At 45.2% G+C, this 21872-nt stretch overlaps 2 protein-coding genes across 4 annotated transcripts; both read right to left on the reverse strand.

Moving 5' to 3' along the window:
• Window positions 1-110: 110 nt before the first annotated feature.
• Window positions 111-3350, reverse strand: LOC149730495 (PDZ and LIM domain protein 7-like). Its single transcript, XM_089883905.1, has 8 exons — window positions 3166-3350; window positions 2510-2661; window positions 2276-2384; window positions 1994-2190; window positions 1294-1480; window positions 1112-1232; window positions 767-882; window positions 111-491 (listed from the first exon to the last, which is right to left on the reverse strand). The coding sequence occupies exons 1-8, from the start codon at window positions 3256-3258 to the stop codon at window positions 399-401; spliced, it is 1068 nt and encodes a 355-aa protein (XP_089740031.1). The 5' UTR covers window positions 3259-3350; the 3' UTR covers window positions 111-398.
• A 265-nt stretch (window positions 3351-3615) lies between these two features.
• Window positions 3616-21392, reverse strand: LOC149730496 (A disintegrin and metalloproteinase with thrombospondin motifs 3-like). 3 transcript variants are annotated; one of them, XM_089883856.1, is made up of 26 exons: window positions 21269-21392; window positions 20898-20928; window positions 20356-20837; window positions 20158-20287; window positions 18920-19009; window positions 18736-18863; window positions 17461-17544; window positions 16659-16809; window positions 16141-16246; window positions 15812-15955; window positions 15430-15562; window positions 14465-14578; window positions 13415-13560; window positions 13099-13268; window positions 12489-12622; window positions 11761-11890; window positions 11617-11703; window positions 11291-11466; window positions 11085-11230; window positions 10765-10890; window positions 10366-10576; window positions 10108-10246; window positions 9809-9993; window positions 4171-4607; window positions 4004-4120; window positions 3616-3947 (listed from the first exon to the last, which is right to left on the reverse strand). In XM_089883856.1, exons 1-26 carry the CDS (start codon window positions 21320-21322, stop codon window positions 3818-3820), a joined length of 3981 nt encoding a protein of 1326 aa, XP_089739982.1. In that variant the 5' UTR covers window positions 21323-21392; the 3' UTR covers window positions 3616-3817. The 3 variants fall into 3 exon arrangements, with proteins under 3 accessions (XP_089739982.1, XP_089739981.1, XP_089739983.1); XM_089883855.1 differs by having other exon boundaries at window positions 9809-10002; XM_089883857.1 differs by lacking the exon at window positions 15812-15955 and having other exon boundaries at window positions 9809-10002.
• Window positions 21393-21872: the final 480 nt, after the last annotated feature.

The following is a 21872-nucleotide window of genomic DNA, read 5'->3' on the forward strand; positions in this document are numbered from 1 at the left end:
TTGGTTCTGGAAAAATGTTTTTTTTCTATTTTGAAAATATTTCGACAAATCTTTTTTTTTTACCTTTTTTTCTAATTGTTGATTACAAAACTATATTTAGTACGTCATAATAAAATCGTGCTGTATCTTTATTGGTTAGTTTAGGTTTACGGCAGGATACGTCACATTGGCTTTAATACGTCACAATGGTAGAATAATTGAAACAGTTTCGTCACAAATCACCAAATCTACAACTTTCCGTAACAATTTATATTTTTACATCATTATGATTTATTACATGCGTAACAAACAATAGCTTATGATGTCATAATGGCAGTATAGCCACGTCACAATACAACACCGCGCTACAAATATTTCGAGTATACAATTGGCGGGAAACGCTTCTATGACGTAACAATTTAAGCGGGTAAGCGAGCGTTTTTATGATTGGAACAAACAGGCTTCTCGTTGATGGCGAAGAAACCGGCGTTCTTGAGGTCCACGTGACAAACCTGGGTAGAATATGGGGTTAGTATGGAGGTGGTTAATATGGGGGGTAGGGGTTACTGTTGGGGTAGGGGTTACTGTTGGGGTAGGGGTTACTGTTGGGGTTGGGGGTTACTTTTAGAGTGTAAACATAATAAGGATGATAGAAAGTAACATTAGATAATACTGTGGAGACGTGGGGTAGGGGGCAGTATTTGGGTGGGGTTGGATATGGCAGTGGGGTGATTATGTGGGGGGTGTGGGGTCAAGTAACATCGGTGATAACCGTAAGCAAACTTACCGCACAAGTGAAACAAGTTTCGTGCCATTGTTGCTTAATTGCTTCAACGTAATGGTCGCCCGCCTCGATGGCGAACCCGCATCCTTTACATATTGTGCCGAACAATCGGTTGTAATCTAAAGTAATTGTGGGTAATAATAAGATACTATGACGTCATCAACGATTTGGCAGCGATGAGTGACGCGTCCCAGACGATACAAATTCAAAGCTTAATGCCGCCACCATTATGGGCCTTTAATCAGTTATACAATAAAAACTAACAACAAACAAGAAACAGAACACTCATGGTATAACAACCGGCGTTGCCCTGCCACGCGGGAAAAATAAGTTACATTAATTGATTACCTGCTACACAGTAAGGTTTTTCGTTATGAAGGTGAAACACTCCGTCCCTGAATGCTTGTTTGCAATCCGTACATACAAAACACGTGACGTGCCATGTCTCATTCAGCGCGTGCATAACCTCCTGTGACGTCACAATGTATATAGTTAGGTGATAATCACATTGTGAACAATCTTTAACTCACGCCAACAATCTTTTTATGACAATCGTGACAAGTTTGTGCGAAGTATTTTTCATAGCAGCCTGCGCAATATCGTTGACCTTTCTCCTCGATAAAGCCACAGTTCTGTAAAGGTCGCCCACAATTTTGTGAAGCGCAAATAAATTCGTCGGGATGCCAGTTCTTCCCTTGCGCTGTCAGGTAAGGACCTCTGGTTGGAAAGCGGATGTTACGTATGTCCTTATGAATGAATGTAACTTGTTCATCCTCGCATAGCGGGGCAACGACAGTCGTTAGAACACGGATGTTCTGTTTCATACACCTCGTGCCCGCTTACAAGTTACCACGTATGTAACTTATTTATCCTCGCATGGCGGGGCAACGACAGTCGTTATAACACGGGTGTTCTGTTTCATACACCTCGTGCCCGCTTACAAGTTACCACGTATGTAACTTATTTATCCTTGCATGGCGGGGCAACGACAGTCGTTAGAACACGGGTGTTCTGTTTCATACACCTCGTGCTCGCTTACAAGTTACCACGTATGTAACTTATTTATCCTCGCATGGCGGGGCAACGACAGTCGTTATAACACGGTGTTCTGTTTCATACACCTCGTGTCAGCTTACAAGTTACCACGTATGTGACTTTGTGGCTGATTGTTTTAGGAGATTTTGTTATGACGTAACCATCGGTGACGTAGTGGCCATGACGTAACAATACCTGATCTGTTGCCTGCATCCCTCACAAAAGAGATCACGATTCGCGGAGCTTGAATTTGACACGGGTACGGTAACCGTGGAAGGGGGTGGGGGTAAGTCGGGTGATTCTGGGGGCGCTTGGTTTAGTAGGCTGGCCGGTGGAGGCGGTAAAGCGCTGTCGTTATAAGATGCCTGTGGTTTTCCTGGTTGCCACGTGTTCTTTAGGGGAAGTTGGTGAAACAAAATAAATATCATATTCTTTAGGGGAAAGTTGGTAAAACAAAATAAATATCATATATTTTACCGTTGGTATCGAGGTTGTAGATTTGTAACTTGGTTTTGGAACCGAGGTTGTGCGTGTTGGGGCAACATCCGGAGACCGTTGGTCGGTTGGGGACCGCGGGTCCGAATTACTGTAGTTTAAAATAACTTTGGGTTAAGCAGGTTAAATTTTATCTCCTCGAATACGATAAAACATAAGATTAATTAAAACAATAAAGAGAAGACGTTTGTTTAAACACGCTACGGGTAAAATCACCTTTCGATGCTCAGCGTCAACGTCGTCTTCGAGTTCTTGACCTGGTTTTGCGCGTCTAGATGCGTTGATTGTGACGTGTCATTGCCATTAATCGCCATTATGACGTCACCAGGCTTCAATCCCGCGACGTCGGCTTTACCGCCTGGGGTGATCTGGGTTCGTAAACAATGACGTCACAAACGATTTAATTGTCGACAAACAATGGTCACTGTGACGTAACAATGTTAAGTAGGCGACCGCTACCGTTTCGAAGAGGTTCGAGTTTGTTTATGACGTGCAATGAATATAACGGAGGGATGTGTGACGTCATAGTAATAAACTTCCGATAATACAATTCATTCTATGACGAAACAATGAGGTTTAGACAGGAAAGATTTTTGAAACTTTTTCTCCAATCCTGTCCCATTATGACGTCGATTCGTCGAGAAGTAGCGATTCCATATTTGGTGTTGTGCTCGATCAACCGTGGAGTAAAATAGAGGTTTTATACGGGGTACCGAAATTTTGGTGTTTCGATTATTAATCACAAATACTATGCACAGTTACGTCATAATCAATAAACAATCAAACCCATTCATAAACGTGACAATCGCGACATGTAACGCGATTCAATTGTTCGGTAACAACACGTAACAATAACCCGATTATTAACTCACCTTCGATATCGCGAGATTCGCGTGAAAGTCGCTCCCCCCCACCAACCGGAAGCCCCATGGCCCGCCCCCCACCAACGTCACAAAGCGGGGCATTGTCAACGATTCTAGTTCTATCAAAATTCTGGAATGAACAAACGCTAAGCGCCTACGTAACAATCAAATAGCTAATCTTGCGTCGAATGAAGCCTCGCCCAAATACAAACAACGAAGGAAAAAGGCAAAAACGCAGGGTAGAGAACGCAGGGTGCGAAAATATTCTTGCTTGAGTTGCCTTTATCTTTTGTTCTCTTCTGGCTCGAACATTTTATATTTATACGTCACTAGCTGATAACATCACACTGGCTTGGCCACACACTGATTGCATTACGTGCTTATTACCTCATAATCTGATTACGTCATAGTAATGATTGACACTTTAACCTCATGCTCGATACAATAATGACATCACAATATAGATAGTTGATTCATTGTGAACCTCGGAAAAACTTCACAAGTTTTATAAACATAGAAATAAAATCATACAAAAAATATGCTGCATCTATGTGGAACTGATGTGGGGCAACACTGCCAACTTTCATGTTGGTCACCACTGTTAACGTCGCTTTGCTCATGGTGGGAACTATGACCTGTGATGTCACTAGTGATGATGTCATCAAGTGCCAACCACACCCCGGGTGACATCGTTCCATGAGATTTCTTTGTTTTTGAATCGACACCTTCTTAATGGAACCCGCGGACCCCGACCTCGCTTGCGACAATCCAACTTACGAGGATCCTTTGTTCTGCATTATGAAGTTATTATTACATGCATTCATCCATTATGACATCACACACCCACCTTCTAGTATAATAACACGGTTGAACGCACACGGTTGACGAAATTGTTTTATGACGACATGATGATGTCATCAACCACGATTGTGACATCACATCCAAACAACCAAACACAGGAAACCTGCAAATTATTATTTCTTTGTTTGTTTATAAGTTTAAATAAATCCGAACCTTCTCCCCACACCACATGGTGGCGCCATACACCCTCCCCAACCTCGATGGATCGATTGTGACATCATAGACCTCCTTTGTCTCGATATATTCCTCGGTATCGAAAGTTGTCGAAACCCGACGTTGAGGGGGAGTTGTTCGGTTTGTGTGGCGATGGTGGTTGCCACACTCGACGGGGGCATGGTGTCCACATGGTCGCTCGACGGGGGCATGGTGTCCACATATTCTTTCAAAACGTCTTCACTCTCAATATACTCGCTTGTCTCATCATAATACATGTCCTCCATATCACCTATGTTGATGATGTCATCAGCACCTATGACATCATCGGGGGGGAATTCCGTCGGTTCAAGGTTGGATTCTGTGACATCATCATCTGTAATGGGTGTGGGTAGTGATGTCACAAGTGGGATTATGACATCATCAGTTGAGTTGACCTGAAACAACCAGAGGGTGACGATCAAGCGAGGGGAATACCCTGGGATGGGGTATTTCACATAGACCCCACTATAACCCCGATATAAAACTAGTGTTTGCCTTTGTATTCAAACTTGATAAATAAACTGATATCGAAGTAATATCTTTAAATGGTAACGTCAAAACACGATAATAAATGTTCCATTATTACATCATAATGCACCAGAACACATTCGACCTTAATGAATGAGAAGCATCACCCTTCGATGACCCCCCACACCACACATATCACCATCGTGATGAGTTCTACACCCCACATATCACCCTCGCGATGGGTTCTACACCCCACATATCACCCTCGCGATGGGTTCTACACCCCACATGTCACCCTCGCGATGAGTTCTACACCCCACATATCATCCTCGCGATGAGTTCTACACCCCACATATCACCCCCGATGGGTTCTACACCCCACATATCATCCTCGCGATGAGTTCTACACCCCACATATCACCCCCGCGATGGGTTCTACACCCCACATATCACCCTCGCGATGGGTTCTACACCCCACATGTCACCCTCGCGATGAGTTCTACACCCCACATATCATCCTCGCGATGAGTTCTACACCCCACATATCACCCCCGCGATGGGTTCTACACCCCACATATCATCCTCGCGATGAGTTCTACACCCCACATATCACCCTCGCGATGAGTTCTACACCCCACATATCACCCTCGCGATGAGTTCTACACCCCACATATCACCCCCGCGATGGGTTCTACACCCCACATATCACCCTCGCGATGAGTTCTACACCCCACATATCACCATCGCGATGAGTTCTACACCCCACATATCACCCTCGATGAGTTCTACACCCCACATATCACCCTCGCGATGAGTTCTACACCCCACATACCACCCTCGTGATGAGTTCTACACCCCACATATCACCCTCGCGATGGGTTCTACACCCCACATATCACCCTCGCGATGAGTTCTACACCCCACATATCACCCTCGCGATGAGTTCTACACCCCACATATCACCCTCGCGATGAGTTCTACACCCCACATATCACCCTCGCGATGGGTTCTACACCCCACATATCACCTTCGCGATGAGTTCTACACCCCACATATCACCCTCGTGATGAGTTCTACACCCCACATATCACCCTCGCGATGAGTTCTACACCCCACATACCACCCTCACGATGAGTTCCACACCCCACATATCACCTTCGCGATGGGTTCTACACCCCACATATCACCCTCGCGATGAGTTCTACACCCCACATATCACCCTCGTGATGAGTTCTACACCCCACATATCACCCTCGCGATGGGTTCTACACCCCACATATCACCCTCGCGATGGGTTCTACACCCCACATATCACCCTCGCGATGGGTTCTACACCCCACATATCACCCTCGCGATGAGTTCTACACCCCACATATCACCCTCGCGATGGGTTCTACACCCCACATATCACCCTCGCGATGGGTTCTACACCCCACATATCACCCTCGCGATGGGTTCTACACCCCACATATCACCCTCGTGATGAGTTCTACACCCCACATATCACCCTCGTGATGAGTTCTACACCCCACATATCACCCTCGCGATGAGTTCTACACCCCACATATCACCCTCGCGATGGGTTCTACACCCCACATATCACCCTCGCGATGAGTTCTACACTCCACATATCACCCTCGCGATGAGTTCTACACCCCAACATATCACCCTCGCGATGGGTTCTACACCCCAACATATCACCCTCGCGATGAGTTCTACACCCCACATATCACCCTCGCGATGAGTTCTACACCCCACATATCACCCTCGTGATGAGTTCTACACCCCACATATCACCCTCGCGATGAGTTCTACACCCCACATATCACCCTCGCGATGAGTTCTACACCCCACATACCACCCTCGCGATGGGTTCTACACCCCACATATCACCCTCGCGATGGGTTCTACACCCCACATACCACCCTCGCGATGGGTTCTACACCCCACATATCACCTTCGCGATGAGTTCTACACCCCACATACCACCCTCGCGATGGGTTCTACACCCCACATATCACCCTCGCGATGGGTTCTACACCCCACATATCACCCTCGTGATGAGTTCTACACCCCACATATCACCCTCGCGATGAGTTCTACACCCCACATATCACCCTCGCGATGAGTTCTACACCCCACATACCACCCTCGCGATGGGTTCTACACCCCACATATCACCCTCGCGATGGGTTCTACACCCCACATACCACCCTCGCGATGGGTTCTACACCCCACATATCACCTTCGCGATGAGTTCTACACCCCACATACCACCCTCGCGATGGGTTCTACACCCCACATATCACCCTCGCGATGAGTTCTACACCCCACATATCACCCCCGCGATGGGTTCTACACCCCACATATCACCCTCGCGATGGGTTCTACACCCCACATACCACCCTCGCGATGGGTTCTACACCCCACATATCACCTTCGCGATGAGTTCTACACCCCACATACCACCCTCGCGATGGGTTCTACACCCCACATATCACCCTCGCGATGAGTTCTACACCCCACATATCACCCCCGCGATGGGTTCTACACCCCACATATCACCCTCGCGATGGGTTCTACACCCCACATATCACCCTCGCGATGAGTTCTACACCCCACATATCACCCTCGCGATGGGTTCTACACCCCACATATCACCCTCGCGATGGGTTCTACACCCCACATATCACCCTCGCGATGGGTTCTACACCCCACATATCACCCTCGCGATGAGTTCTACACCCCACATATCACCCTCGCGATGGGTTCTACACCCCACATATCACCCTCGCGATGGGTTCTACACCCCACATATCACCCTCGCGATGGGTTCTACACCCCACATATCACCCTCGCGATGGGTTCTACACCCCACATATCACCCTCGCGATGAGTTCTACACCCCACATATCACCCTCGCGATGAGTTCTACACCCCACATATCACCCTCGCGATGAGTTCTACACCCCACATATCACCCTCGCGATGGGTTCTACACCCCACATATCACCCTCGCGATGGGTTCTACACCCCACATATCACCCTCGCGATGGGTTCTACACCCCACATATCACCCTCGCGATGAGTTCTACACCCCACATATCACCCTCGCGATGGGTTCTACACCCCACATATCACCCTCGATGAGTTCTACACCCCACATATCACCCTCGCGATGGGTTCTACACCCCACATATCACCCTCGCGATGAGTTCTACACCCCACATATCACCCTCGCGATGAGTTCTACACCCCACATATCACCCTCGCGATGAGTTCTACACCCCACATATCACCCTCGCGATGAGTTCTACACCCCACATATCACCCTCGCGATGAGTTCTACACCCCACATATCACCCTCGCGATGAGTTCTACACCCCACATATCACCCCCGCGATGGGTTCTACACCCCACATATCACCCTCGCGATGGGTTCTACACCCCACATATCACCCTCGCGATGAGTTCTACACCCCACATATCACCCCCGCGATGGGTTCTACACCCCACATATCACCCCCGCGATGGGTTCTACACCCCACATATCACCCTCGTGATGAGTTCTACACCCCACATATCACCCCCGCGATGGGTTCTACACCCCACATATCACCCTCGTGATGAGTTCTACACCCCACATATCACCCCCGCGATGAGTTCTACACCCCACATATCACCCTCGCGATGAGTTCTACACCCCACATACCACCCTCGCGATGGGTTCTACACCCCACATATCACCCTCGCGATGAGTTCTACACCCCACATATCACCCTCGCGATGAGTTCTACACCCCACATATCACCCTCGCGATGGGTTCTACACCCCACATATCACCTTCGCGATGGGTTCTACACCCCACATATCACCCTCGCGATGAGTTCTACACCCCAACATATCACCCTCGCGATGGGTTCTACACCCCAACATATCACCCTCGCGATGAGTTCTACACCCCACATATCACCCCCGCGATGGGTTCTACACCCCACATATCACCCTCGCGATGAGTTCTACACCCCACATATCACCCTCGCGATGGGTTCTACACCCCACATATCACCCTCGCGATGAGTTCTACACCCCACATATCACCCTCGCGATGGGTTCCACACCCCACATATCACCCTCGATGAGTTCTACACCCCACATATCACCCTCGCGATGGGTTCTACACCCCACATATCACCCTCGCGATGAGTTCTACACCCCACATATCACCCTCGCGATGAGTTCTACACTCCACATATCACCCTCGCGATGGGTTCTACACCCCACATACCACCCTCGCGATGGGTTCTACACCCCACATATCACCCTCGATGGGTTCTACACCCCACATATCACCTTCGCGATGGGTTCCACACCCCACATATCACCTTCGCGATGAGTTCTACACCCCACATATCACCCTCGTGATGAGTTCTACACCCCACATATCACCCCCGCGATGGGTTCTACACCCCACATATCACCCTCGCGATGAGTTCTACACCCCACATATCACCCTCGCGATGAGTTCAACACCCCACATATCACCCTCGCGATGAGTTCTACACCCCACATATCACCCTCCCGATGAGTTCTACACCCCACATATCACCCTCGCGATGGGTTCCACACCCCACATATCACCCTCGATGAGTTCTACACCCCACATATCACCCTCGCGATGGGTTCTACACCCCACATATCACCCTCGCGATGAGTTCTACACCCCACATATCACCCTCGCGATGAGTTCTACACTCCACATATCACCCTCGCGATGGGTTCTACACCCCACATATCACCCTCGATGAGTTCTACACCCCACATATCACCCTCGCGATGGGTTCCACACCCCACATATCACCCTCGCGATGAGTTCTACACTCCACATATCACCCTCGCGATGGGTTCTACACCCCACATATCACCCTCGATGAGTTCTACACCCCACATATCACCCTCGCGATGGGTTCCACACCCCACATATCACCCTCGATGAGTTCTACACTCCACATATCACCCTCGCGATGGGTTCTACACCCCACATATCACCCTCGCGATGGGTTCTACACTACACCCCACATATCACCCCCGCGATGAGTTCTACACCCCACATATCCCACCTACTTACCCTCAATAACGGGGATAGTTGGACAGCGACACTTAGTGGTCGAGAGAACGCAGGTTGCCCAGCAACCCCGGTGTAATTATGACACGATAAACAGCACAACTTCTGGTATTCCCGAATCCCACAATGTTGGATTCCATATCTGCAAAACAACCATCGCTCCTTCACGCATGTCTCCGTCGATTGCACTGCGGGGGCTGGAGGGTAAAAAGGGGTTACTATGATGTCATGATGATGTCATCACCACTATGATCAACATGACAACTATGACACCACAATCACCCCCTTAACCCCTCACCCACCTGAACAAGCGACAAGCTGGCATTCCCTCACATCCGGGGGTTGGGGTTGCGGACACTCATGATTGGAAGTGAGCGAGTGATTGGACGATCGGCAAATCACTCGTCGTTGTTGAATTCCTTCCCCGCATGTCTTCGAACACTGTGTATATGTTGTATCTATGTTACGTATATATCATGTCTGTGCATACGATAACCATCATTATATTTGAGGAGAATTACATTAAAAAACCATATGGATATATATGATCTTTATGCCACCTTTGTCCACGCTCCAGTGCGCCATTTAGGGGGACACGGGCTCACTGTGCAAGTTTTCTGCGTCGGTAGTTTCACTTGTCCGAAACACATGGCGGCGCTCACGAGCTGCGTTGTTGCATCGGGGTTAATTTGCCGACACGTCACCGCTCTCGTGTGGAACCCATTGTTGCCGCATGTCTTGGAACACGCGCTCCAAGGCGTTGCAAACCATCTGGATATAATGAGGGGGGTTGCACGACACTACGTATAACATCACACCCAACACCTACAACGGTTCTCAGTGATGGTTTAGTTTTAGACGGTTATGTGGCCGGACCCAAAACACAGTATTAAACCTAACACTTACTTTAAACATGGCTGATACTACACCCAACACCCCGTACTTAAACACAACATTACCTCGTAGTCACCGTGCATGTGGTCGAACAAATCTTTTTCTCCGGCCTCGGTGGGCGTCCGTTACAATTCCTTTTACTGACCCATCTTCCCCCGTTACGTGAGCTACGACATCCGTACCTGGCTCGTCTGCGAATTTAAAGTTTGAATATAACCTGCAAGTGAGGAACACCTGTGTAGGGTATTACACCAAGTCTGCTGCATTGATTCCTCCAACCCAGTGATCACTAATGGGGGTTTCTAGATTGTCAGGCATGCAGAAACATTTCCGACAACCCATCAGCGCATTAGATTTCTGTATATCTGACAATCATGCAACTTACTTGGTCCCTGCCCCGCACGTCACCGAGCAAACGGTCCATCTTTTCACGGCGTATCGGAACGTCTCATGTGATCGTGGTAAGCTATTCACATGCATCACGTAACTATAGGCAACCGAAACCCTTGATGCGCGTCGTTGTACCGATATCTGTGATATCATAAACACAGTTGTTTTATAACAATGGATAACAATGAAAGACAAACAAACCAGCAGTATGACATCAGAATTGGTCGGTCCGTAAGCTGTAATTGATTCCAATCCATTGATGACATCATAATGCCACAATGTACCAGCGCTAACGAACTTATGTGGCGTGTCCCGGGTTTGGATTCGGTAACTCCGTGAGTTGAGGGTGTAACGTCGCCCCTGACGACTCTTTAGTGCTGCGTGTGGGGAATAGTGTTAGGATGTGGTTTGGTGGCCACTGGGTTGGAATAATTGCTGTTAAATGTCTTGCCCAAGGACACACTGCTATGACGTAACAATGGGCAATATGACAACAAATATATAGTTACGCCATCGTGTGGACATACCGAGGAGGTTAAAACTTGACGAGGAAGAAGTTTCGCGGATGTTGATTCTTCGAGCACCAGCGGGTATCTTGTACAATCGCATGTAATCTGTGATGTAACAAACGGTTCCAAAGATCTTCACATCAACCACAAGTTGTGACTTACTGTTCACTTTCCTGTTGGCTCTCTTGTTAAGAACCCCGTTTATATTCCGGCAATGTTGTCCGTTCCCCCCACACACCCCGCATACGTCTTCCCTCATCGATGAACCGATCACTTTGTCGCAACCGATATCCTGGATGCAAAATCACCGCGTAAATAACAGTGTTGACCAATAGTTTAGTAAATGTTCATAATTTCTATATTAAAAAATTGATCAACACTGTAACTTTATATTGGTCAACACTGTAACTTTATATTGGTCAACACTGTAACTTTATATTGGTCAACACTGTAACTTTATATTGGTCAACACTGTAACTTTATATTGGTCCACACTGTAACTTTATATTGGTCAACACTGTAACTTTATATTGGTCAACACTGTAACTTTATATTGGTCAACACTGTAACTTTATATTGGTCAACACTGTAACTTTATATTGGTCAACACTGTAACTTTATATTGGTCAACACTGTAACTTTATATTGGTCAACACTGTAACTTTATATTGGTCAACACTGTAACTTTATATTGGTCAACACTGTAACTTTATATTGGTCAACACTGTAACTTTATATTGGTCAACACTGTAACTTTATATTGGTCAACACTGTAACTTTATATTGGTCAACACTGTAACTTTATATTGGTCAACACTGTAACTTTATATTGGTCAACACTGTAACTTTATATTGGTCAACACTGTAACTTTATATTGGTCAACACTCACCACGCACTCCCCCCTTACACAGATACCGTGAGGATCTTCGTAACTACACCTCGTACCATCACCCACAATGTCACCCATAGAAACAATATCGTGCGTTCTTTTCGACACACAATATAACTCACACTTCAACGAAGCTGCAATATTAAATTGTTAACAAAGTGAAACATTATTAAAATGATGGTAACGGACCAACTCTGGTCTAAATCCCAGGTCCCAAGGCATGTCTCGCTATGGGACCTCACCCATATAGAATAAAACAAAAATAAAAATATTTATTAAACAAAAAATTCTAATAAGTAATTTTAAAATGGAAAAGAAGGTTTGATTTTAAGCTCAAGATATATTTTAATTAAACGTCAACTTTTCGTCACGAACTATTTTTGTTTTCAAGTTTTCTCCCAAACTAAAACAATGACGCGATGAATATAAACTTTGGATCAAATTTGTTTATCTCAACGTTAAACAACGAGACACAAATGAGCGCGCTGCGTTTAATCGCTGTTAATGTGGTTTCTATGGTAAACTAACAAAAGCTGATAACTTCAAAGCCGACGTTGGGAGAAAATCTTGATGGTTATCTTAAATATTCACGAATATATTTTGCACCCACCGTCCCTGGGTTCGTACGGAAACCATTTATGTTTCTGCCCTTTGTATAAAACCTCCTTCTGGTATTGACATTGTTCCTCCCGGAAATCTCGTCCGTTGGGACACGGTCGTTTGCTACAAAGATCGAAATCGATGTTTTGCCCGATACAGTCGACCCCCCCATGCGACGGCCTGCAATGAATTTGTGAGTTAAGGTACGATGGGTGAAACTGATTTATCTTCAGATGTTAAGGAGTAATATATATACAAACACAGTGACATCTATTGATACCAAACCATGAATTTTTAATCCGAGGACAAATATCCCTCAGGCTTACATTGGATTGTTACACATCCTGGTACGATACCAAACCCCTGTTCCGCACGATCGGGAGCATTGTCCATATGTGTTCCAACTTCCCCAGTTGCCGTCGACGGCTGTTTGGCGTTGATCCCTCCAAACACAGTGGCCCTTGAAGCACCACTGAAATGTATAGGGTGTTAGACTGCGAGCGTGAGGACCCGACACGAGCGTGAGGACTCGACAGCGAGCGTGAGGACCGACAGCGAGCGTGAGGACTCGACAGCGAGCGTAAGGACCCGACAGCGAGCGTGAGGACTCGACAGCGAGCGTGAGGACCCGACAGCGAGCGTGAGGACTCGACAGCGATCGTGAGGACTCGACAGCGATCGTGAGGACTCGACAGCGATCGTGAGGACCCGACAGCGAGCGTGAGGACTCGACAGCGAGCGTGAAGACTCGACAGCGAGCGTGAGGACTCGACAGCGAGCGTGAGGACCCAACAGCGAGCAGGAGGACTCGACAGCGAGCATGAGGACCCGACAGCGAGCGTGATGACCCGACAGCGAACGTGAGGACTCGACAGCGAGCGTGAGGACCCGACAGCGAGCGCAAGGACTTGACAGCGAGCGTGGGGACTCGACAGCGAGTATGAGGACTCGACAGCGAGCGTGATGACCCGACAGCGAACGTGAGGACTCGACAGCTTGGTGAGGACCCGACAGCGAGCGTGAGGACTTGACAGCGAGCGTGGGGACTCGACAGCGAGCATGAGGACTCGACAGCGAGCGTGATGACCCGACAGTGAACGTGAGGACTCGACAGCGAGCGTAAGGACCCTACAGCGAGCGTGAGGACTTGACAGCGAGCGTGGGGACTCGACAGCGAGCGTGAGGACTCGACAGCGAGCATGAGGACTTGATAGCGAGCGTGAGGACCCGATAGCGAGCGTGGGGACAGCGGGCATGAGGACCCGATAGCGAGCGTGGGGACAGCGAGCATGAGGACTCGACAGCGAGCGTGAGGACCCGATAGCGAGCGTGGGGACAGCGAGCATGAGGACTCGACAGCGAGCATGAGGACCTACCATATTATCTCCACACTCTGTTCCATCAACAGCAGGTCCTTTCTTAGTTTTACAAATATCTGGATTTTCATCGTTGCTGCACCATAGTGTCTTGCATACATCAATGTTTTGTAACTGTAATAAAGGGCATTGTAATCAAACAATCATAACTTGATAATGCTCATTGTGATATATTAAGCACGGCTTTATTGGCATTATGACATCACAAGTATTTATAATAGTTACTCCATTGTTGCATCATAACAAACAATGACAATCGCTTGTGACATCACAATAACATGATTTAAAATATAATAAATGTCTAATTAATTAACGCAGAGCAGACAAGAGTAAAATACAGGAAAGCATTTGGTGAAAAACTTGACTATTAAAACTTGTAAGAAGCACGTCACAGTGGGTTGCAAATAATTAAATAAAACAAAGAGAAAAAAGTGTCGAATAAAAGCGTGGCTGATAAACCCAACGTTTGTTAACTTAATCTACAGCGAGTTAATGCAAATATAACAACCTAAAATACAGGTTTATATATTGGCCCTTGATAAAAATATGAAATAATTGTTTTAATTTCAATCAAATATATCGGGGCCTCTACTGCCCCGTGTGGTGACCCATCCACAAACTTTCGATGATTTGCGACTTACTATCGAGTATAATTTAATTAAGGAGACGACGTTCCACAAATAGATTGCGCGGTCGGTTTATTAATAACAAGCCGATGATGGAACTATTGTTTGTATATTCTACTAAACAGTGATGCCCGTTCGTAATATTCAGTGCTGCCTCAATTGATTTTAAATTTGCTCCGATTTTTAAAGATGCTTTAAATAATAAAAATGTTAACCCGATAAATTTAAATTAAAAAGAAATTATTTTGTTTTTAAACAAATATTATTTAGTTTCCTAATAATAAACTGGAGTCGCATTTATAAACATGATAAGTTCATAAACAAAATGATCCAACTTACGGATGTGCATCTTTTATATCCGCGCCCGAAATCGAAGCGACACTGGTCGTCAACTGAATACGCCACCCCGGGGTAAAGGGGGGTTGGACCCCAATCTTGTAGGTGAGGGTCATCCGATAAACACGTGTACGATCTGTAGGAGACATTACGTGGTGATACAAGATATATGCGTTGCTCGATATCGATGTTGATGCAATAAATGCTGCCATCATTGTGGACGTATAGTGGTCACTAATGGATTGTCCAAATTATCAGACATACATAAAAAAATCACTCACAAAGTTACATACGTGGTAACTCGTAAGCTGACACGAGGTGTATGAAACAAAACACCTGTGTTATAACGATCCCCAATACACAAGTAACACCCATGCACGCAAACCCTAATGAGCTCCTCAATTCCTCCTGACTACAACGGGACCAATGATATCGATGAAAGGCTGCTTGTACGAGGGGGGCCATTATGGAGCCCATAGTTGTTTCATCACCACATCGATTGAAATCCCCGTCGTGTTTCATACCGAGACTGGAAACCAATTACATATCATGCGCTAATTGTACAAACATATAAGCTGATTTAGAATTACAGAAATCATAAATATAAATTAAGTTTGAATCATAGAAACATATTTCAATTAAGTTTTGTGAAATTAATTTGCAATTAACCAAGCATGGAAACAACTACAGTGCATGAATATAAATATGTCGTACATGTGTCCGGTTTCATGAGCAACAACAAATGCCGATGAAAATCCATCTTCGTATGTTAGCGAACAACTACGCAGAGGTTGACATAAACCATCTACATGGGCGTAACCTGTAGGTGTATTGCATTTATATATACAATGTACCACACACGTATATACATGTGTGTGGGGGTAAAAAAAACAGATACGCCCACAATGGTAGCAGGACTAGCAGCATCAAGCCTTGAACCCGCACCTTACCACACACATTGAAACGTAAAATGTAATAACTTTATTTTACGACAATTGAATTTGGGGAATTTTTTATTATTCCTGTGAGTGACAATACGTGATTGTTTTCTTCACCAAATAAAGTTTTCAGGAAATTAAAAGTTGATTGCCCGAACACCCAAGTTGCACCCCCCTCTCACAAACACCCCATTCTCATAAAGGGGGAATACCACAGTTAAATAAGGGCAACTTATATATCCCTGTATGGCGGGGAAACAATGAATTAACCCCAACCCTCTTTAATCCCCATACCTGCTGTACCGAACCTGATCCGTGTTAGAAATATCGCGGCGTCATAAGTTCGTCCATTGGGTGCGGGGTCCGTCACTTGGATGTCTTTTGCCCAATGACAAACATTGTTCAAACTCGTTTTTGGTTCGTTTTCAACAATCAGGTTGTTTGTCTGTCATTAATATGCATTGTTACGTCATCAATATGCATTGTTACGTCATCAATATGCATTGTTACGTCATCAGTATGCATTGTTATGTCAACACTACAATACACCTTATGCTCGCTGCCGAACTAAAACACGAGCTTGTGTTTCGCCCACTAGGCAACGCACGTGAGTCGGCAAGTTCGCGCGACCTGACATTATGACGTCACAGTGCGAGATAATTGCAACGAAAGCAAAAAATAGTTCAAATTTATTTTCACCATAAACATGGAAATGGGTTCGCGCGTTTAAATTGTTAGTTCACGCGTCGTCTATGACATCACAATGAGAATGGTTGTTGCCACAGACCTTGTATTAAAACGCGATCTAAAGTAGCGTGAAATATGTTCCAAAGTAGCGTGAAATATGTTCCATAATAAAATCAAACATCAAAGCAAAACATTCTGATATTTAAAAGATGTTTATGACGTCACTAACAAACGATAATTTAATCGCGTTCACTCGCGTTAACGGAGATATGTGATTGGTTGAAAGATTGATATACGGCTTCCTCGCTACCCCATCATTAGCAGCCGCTAATCGACGTAACAATGCTCTATTATTACGCAGTGTCGGGGCCACGGGCGGTTCGAACATAGAAACATCATTAACACTCACCCTCACAGCGTCAAGTTGATAAATCCGTGTTAATATGATGTTTATGTGCTCACCAAGCGAATCGTCATGGTATATTTCGTCAACCTGGAATAGATACGTCATCGTTACGTCATAATGTTTAAAGGATGTTAACAAACAAACGAGATTCGCTACAAGACGTTAAGGATAAAACAAATGAAACCGCTACACCAGAAGCCCCGCTATTAAACAGCACAATCTTGTTTATTTCTTCTAATACACTATCAAAGGTCATATTAATTAAAACAACTACGAGTAAGAAATTGGCAGCAAAACGACACTTGTTGTGCCGTGTTGCGGGTAAAAAAACACTTGAGTAAAAGTGCCGAATGCTCCTGGTTGTTTTTAAAAAGATTTAATTTGATATTTTTATTCGAACTTGGATGAGAAAGTTTCGATCTTAATCTATGGAATTAACGGCGGGGAGAAAATACCTTGTCAGTGTTGCCGAGTAACTAATTATGGAGAAATTAATGGCATCACTGGGCCCGATGCTTCAATAAAAATAATTATCTGGCAGCACTGCCGTTACCATTCTGGCAACACTGGTTAAAACGGATGAGATTGAAGTTGGATTAAATTTCAAAATAAATCCTTGTTTTAAGATTTCTCTGTTTCTAACAAAATATCGCGCTGACCCCGAAAGACAAACATTAAAATTCGACCCATTGTTTTGTCACAAACGCTTAACAAAGGAAACAACTGAAAAAAACAAATTCTAGATTTACAAAAATCGCGTTTCTATTTATGACGTCATAATAGTGGTTTCCAGTTGCAGCGAAATATTATTAAATAGTGTTTGCATCGATACTGGAGGAATCAGATTGATTGTTTGTTGTTATGTTTATCTATTTGTTCAACGAGTTCCGCCGCGACGACCGCGATCGACAATGCCGTTTATGATTCTCAAATCTCGAAGATTTAATCGACGGAAGATAATGGTTGCTTTGTTTACGTCACAAACGTTTGCAGGAAGCGTTTGCAGCGTTTACGACGTCATAATGTAGAATATTCGAATCGGACGTAACTGACAGTAACTATGACGTCATAAAGTTAACCAACCGTACAATCGCTTTCGATTATTCGGTAACAATGGCCATCAATCAACAATCGTGCCTCTTATGACGTCACGATACCCAAGATTTAACCTGTCAATCAACGCAGGGGAATCCCCGACAACTTGGGGGGTAAATCGAGCCGCGTTCTATCAGATGGTACTCAATTATGACGTAATAATGGATAACAATTAAAACTCACAATGTTCATTAAAGTAACCAAATAATTTTCCACGTGGTGGCGCCCATGCACCCTCACAATCTCGTGCCCAACCGTTAATAAGATCTCCATGTTGTAATCGTTCCGCTTCGCGTGTCGCTTCGATCGTTCTGCAACACAATCACTTTTAACACAAGGTATTATGACGTCACTAAGGGGTATTCACCTCGCTTAGTTTGCTCCAAGATGACCTCTAGTGACCCCTGCATCGAGTCACGTGTGTCGTCTCGCTTGGTTGGTTTCAAGGCCTCCATACCTGGGAACACGTGACTTCCTTACTCGGAAACAATCGAATTTCCGCTTTCATTGTTACATGGATGTGACGTCACAAACACTTAACAATCGTCACGATAGCGGTTTCCCGACAACATCAAAGTCGCGACGGGGAATCACCGCGTAAGAACAATTGATTGAAACAATGGTTCATTGTGACGTCACAATCGCGACTTCGGTAAACGCGACGATTTCCATGCTAGCCAGTGTTGCCGGGTAAAATATCGGAGTGTTACCGAGTATGCATATTATACTTGGGTTTTGGGTTGGGAAAATTAATGCAATAAATATTTGGTCAACACTGCGACCCAGGAAGTCACGTGGTTCAAGACAGGTGGTCGGTGCAGTCGCGCGTAACATGGGTGATATTGTGACATCATAATACAACGCAGGTGGTTATATAGCCCATTATGACGTAACAAGTGTTATTTAAAGTTTAAACATAGAAATATTATTTTACGGATTAAATATTTGTTTGTTACGAAACAAAGGATTCAAATGTTACGTCATAAACATTATTGTTACGAGCGAATACCCCGCCACGTCACCCCCCTCTAACTGACTCAACTTTCATATGAACTTTGACCCTTCCACAGCCACCACCACACCAAACAATCGCGGCGCTTTCGGGTTCCACTAATCGTGACGTCACAAGAATTTAAGAAACGTCATAATGGTGGTCGATTGTTTAGTCATCACTGACTCATCGAAAATATTTTCCGATTATTCGTTAAGTGCATTGTGACGTAAACAATAAAATAATCGCGTAACGTCGCGTAAATCAGCAGCGATATTGACGTAATTGTGACGTTTTAATTAAAACTGGGAAAGTTTGGTAGCCATGGATACAACAAGCTCTTTACGGCAACCATTGTTGTATTGTGATGTCATTAACAACAATCAACCCATTATTACGACACGCAGCTGTCTGTTACGTCACAGTTATCTAGTTCTACAGCTGTGTCTTGACAATGAATTAAAATTCGAGAAATTTGATTGTTACATCGCGACATTGCGCCCCTCCGAGACCGCCATAAAGATAACTATGACGTCATAAGCAAGAACAATGGGTAAACGTCGTTTAATTGTCCGTAACAAACGTTCGCCGCGTGGTACTATGACGTAACTTACGTTGTCCATGATTCGCTGAATTCTTGGTTGCTGAGCGACGATAGATCACGTGCTTCTGTGGTCCAGTGACGTGGCGATCTTCTATTGGTTCGATGAAAATTTCGTCATCAGGTGTTCGAATCAACCCAGCCTGGGGGATTCCCCGGTTATTGTTTGTAAACAAAGAATTGTGACGTCACACCATGCATTATTACTCACCAATCCGTCACAGTTGCTAATAGCAACGTTGGAGTGGGGTAACTGGGGGATTTCCCCGGTAAACACGCACCCTGGGTCCAATTTCCGCTCCACTCTACCGCCCCCACTGGTGAATAACACCGACTTTGCTCGGGGAGAAATTAAATGAGATTTGCTGCGAACTCTCAATTTGAGGGATTCCCCGAATACGGTCAAGTTGAAATGAAGGTGTTCTTGTGACGTCGTGTTTCCTGACGTCATATCCAGTAACGTTATATTCCGATTTTTGTCGCTTTTCGCGACGCTAAAGAACGGTCGGCTATTCCTTCTATGTGACGTAACAATCACAGTATCTTCGACGGAACGTTTGTTTCTTCGTCGCGCGATATGTTCTTCTGTGTGACGTCGTGCGTTTGTGACGTCATGACTGATGTATTGTCCAGTCGCGGTGACGACTGTAGGTTCGATTATTTCAAATTCGACGAATCGGCTTCGAAGCTCATCTACACGTGACAAAGTTAACCAATAAGATAACATTAATTATGACGTATGTTATGACGTACCTTCCGAAATTCCACGAAGATTTCCGAAAACCTGCAAAAACAAAATTATTTTTTCAACAATTGACTAATCGGTATGCATGTGTGACGTCATAATAAGTGTCATTATTCGTTCACTGATAAACGCGATTCTTCGAAACTTATTAATCAGTTTTCGAACAACCGATTGTTGATAACTCTCGAATGCGAACAATGCTCCTGTATCTCAATTATTCCAAACTTCGGTGATAAATTCTCAGATTAAGCAAAAAAAACTTTGATTTTCCGCTCAATTTCAAACATTATCCCGCATATATCTGCCACTGCTTAAGTGATTCTAAACTTTCATTTTCAACCCTCCAACCCCCCACAACCCCCGTCCCCCCACTCCTCACCTGCACAATACAACACAGCCACAGCAGGAACTTCAGCAACAACGACGACTTCATTTCACAAATTCCGTCTCAAACTCGATATCGGCGCAGTCAGCTCCTACACGTCACGCTTTAATGAACAAACTTTTTCTTAACTTTGCTTCCAGTCGTCGCTCACATTGCGACATCTAGCGGTCGCTAATTATCCCATTGTTTCAATCTTCATCATGATTAATGACGTCATTAATTCGTTGAAATCCATTATGACGTCACACTTACCAACAATGATGGCATTATTGAACGTTATGACGTAACAAAGCGAATGCATTTGCAACAATTCTGCAGTGCGATGTATAATTGTGACGTCACAGTACCCTCTTTCACTTTCTGCAAGTATCTGTTACGTCACAGATACAAAACAATGGCGCGGTATAGTGTGCCGACTTTCCCACAGTGTTTTGTTCTCACTTATGACGTCACATACCGCATTATTAACCCGCAATCAAACACGTGACACCGCACAACTATTCGACTTTTGTTTCAACGTTGATTGTGACGTCATAATCAAACTGCATCGACGACACGCGTTTCCCACGGTATCGATTGTTTCGAACAATGAAATTAA

This window comes from Ciona robusta, chromosome 9, assembly GCF_009617815.1.
Source record: "Ciona robusta chromosome 9, ASM961781v2".
NCBI classification, from domain to species: domain Eukaryota; kingdom Metazoa; phylum Chordata; class Ascidiacea; order Phlebobranchia; family Cionidae; genus Ciona; species Ciona robusta.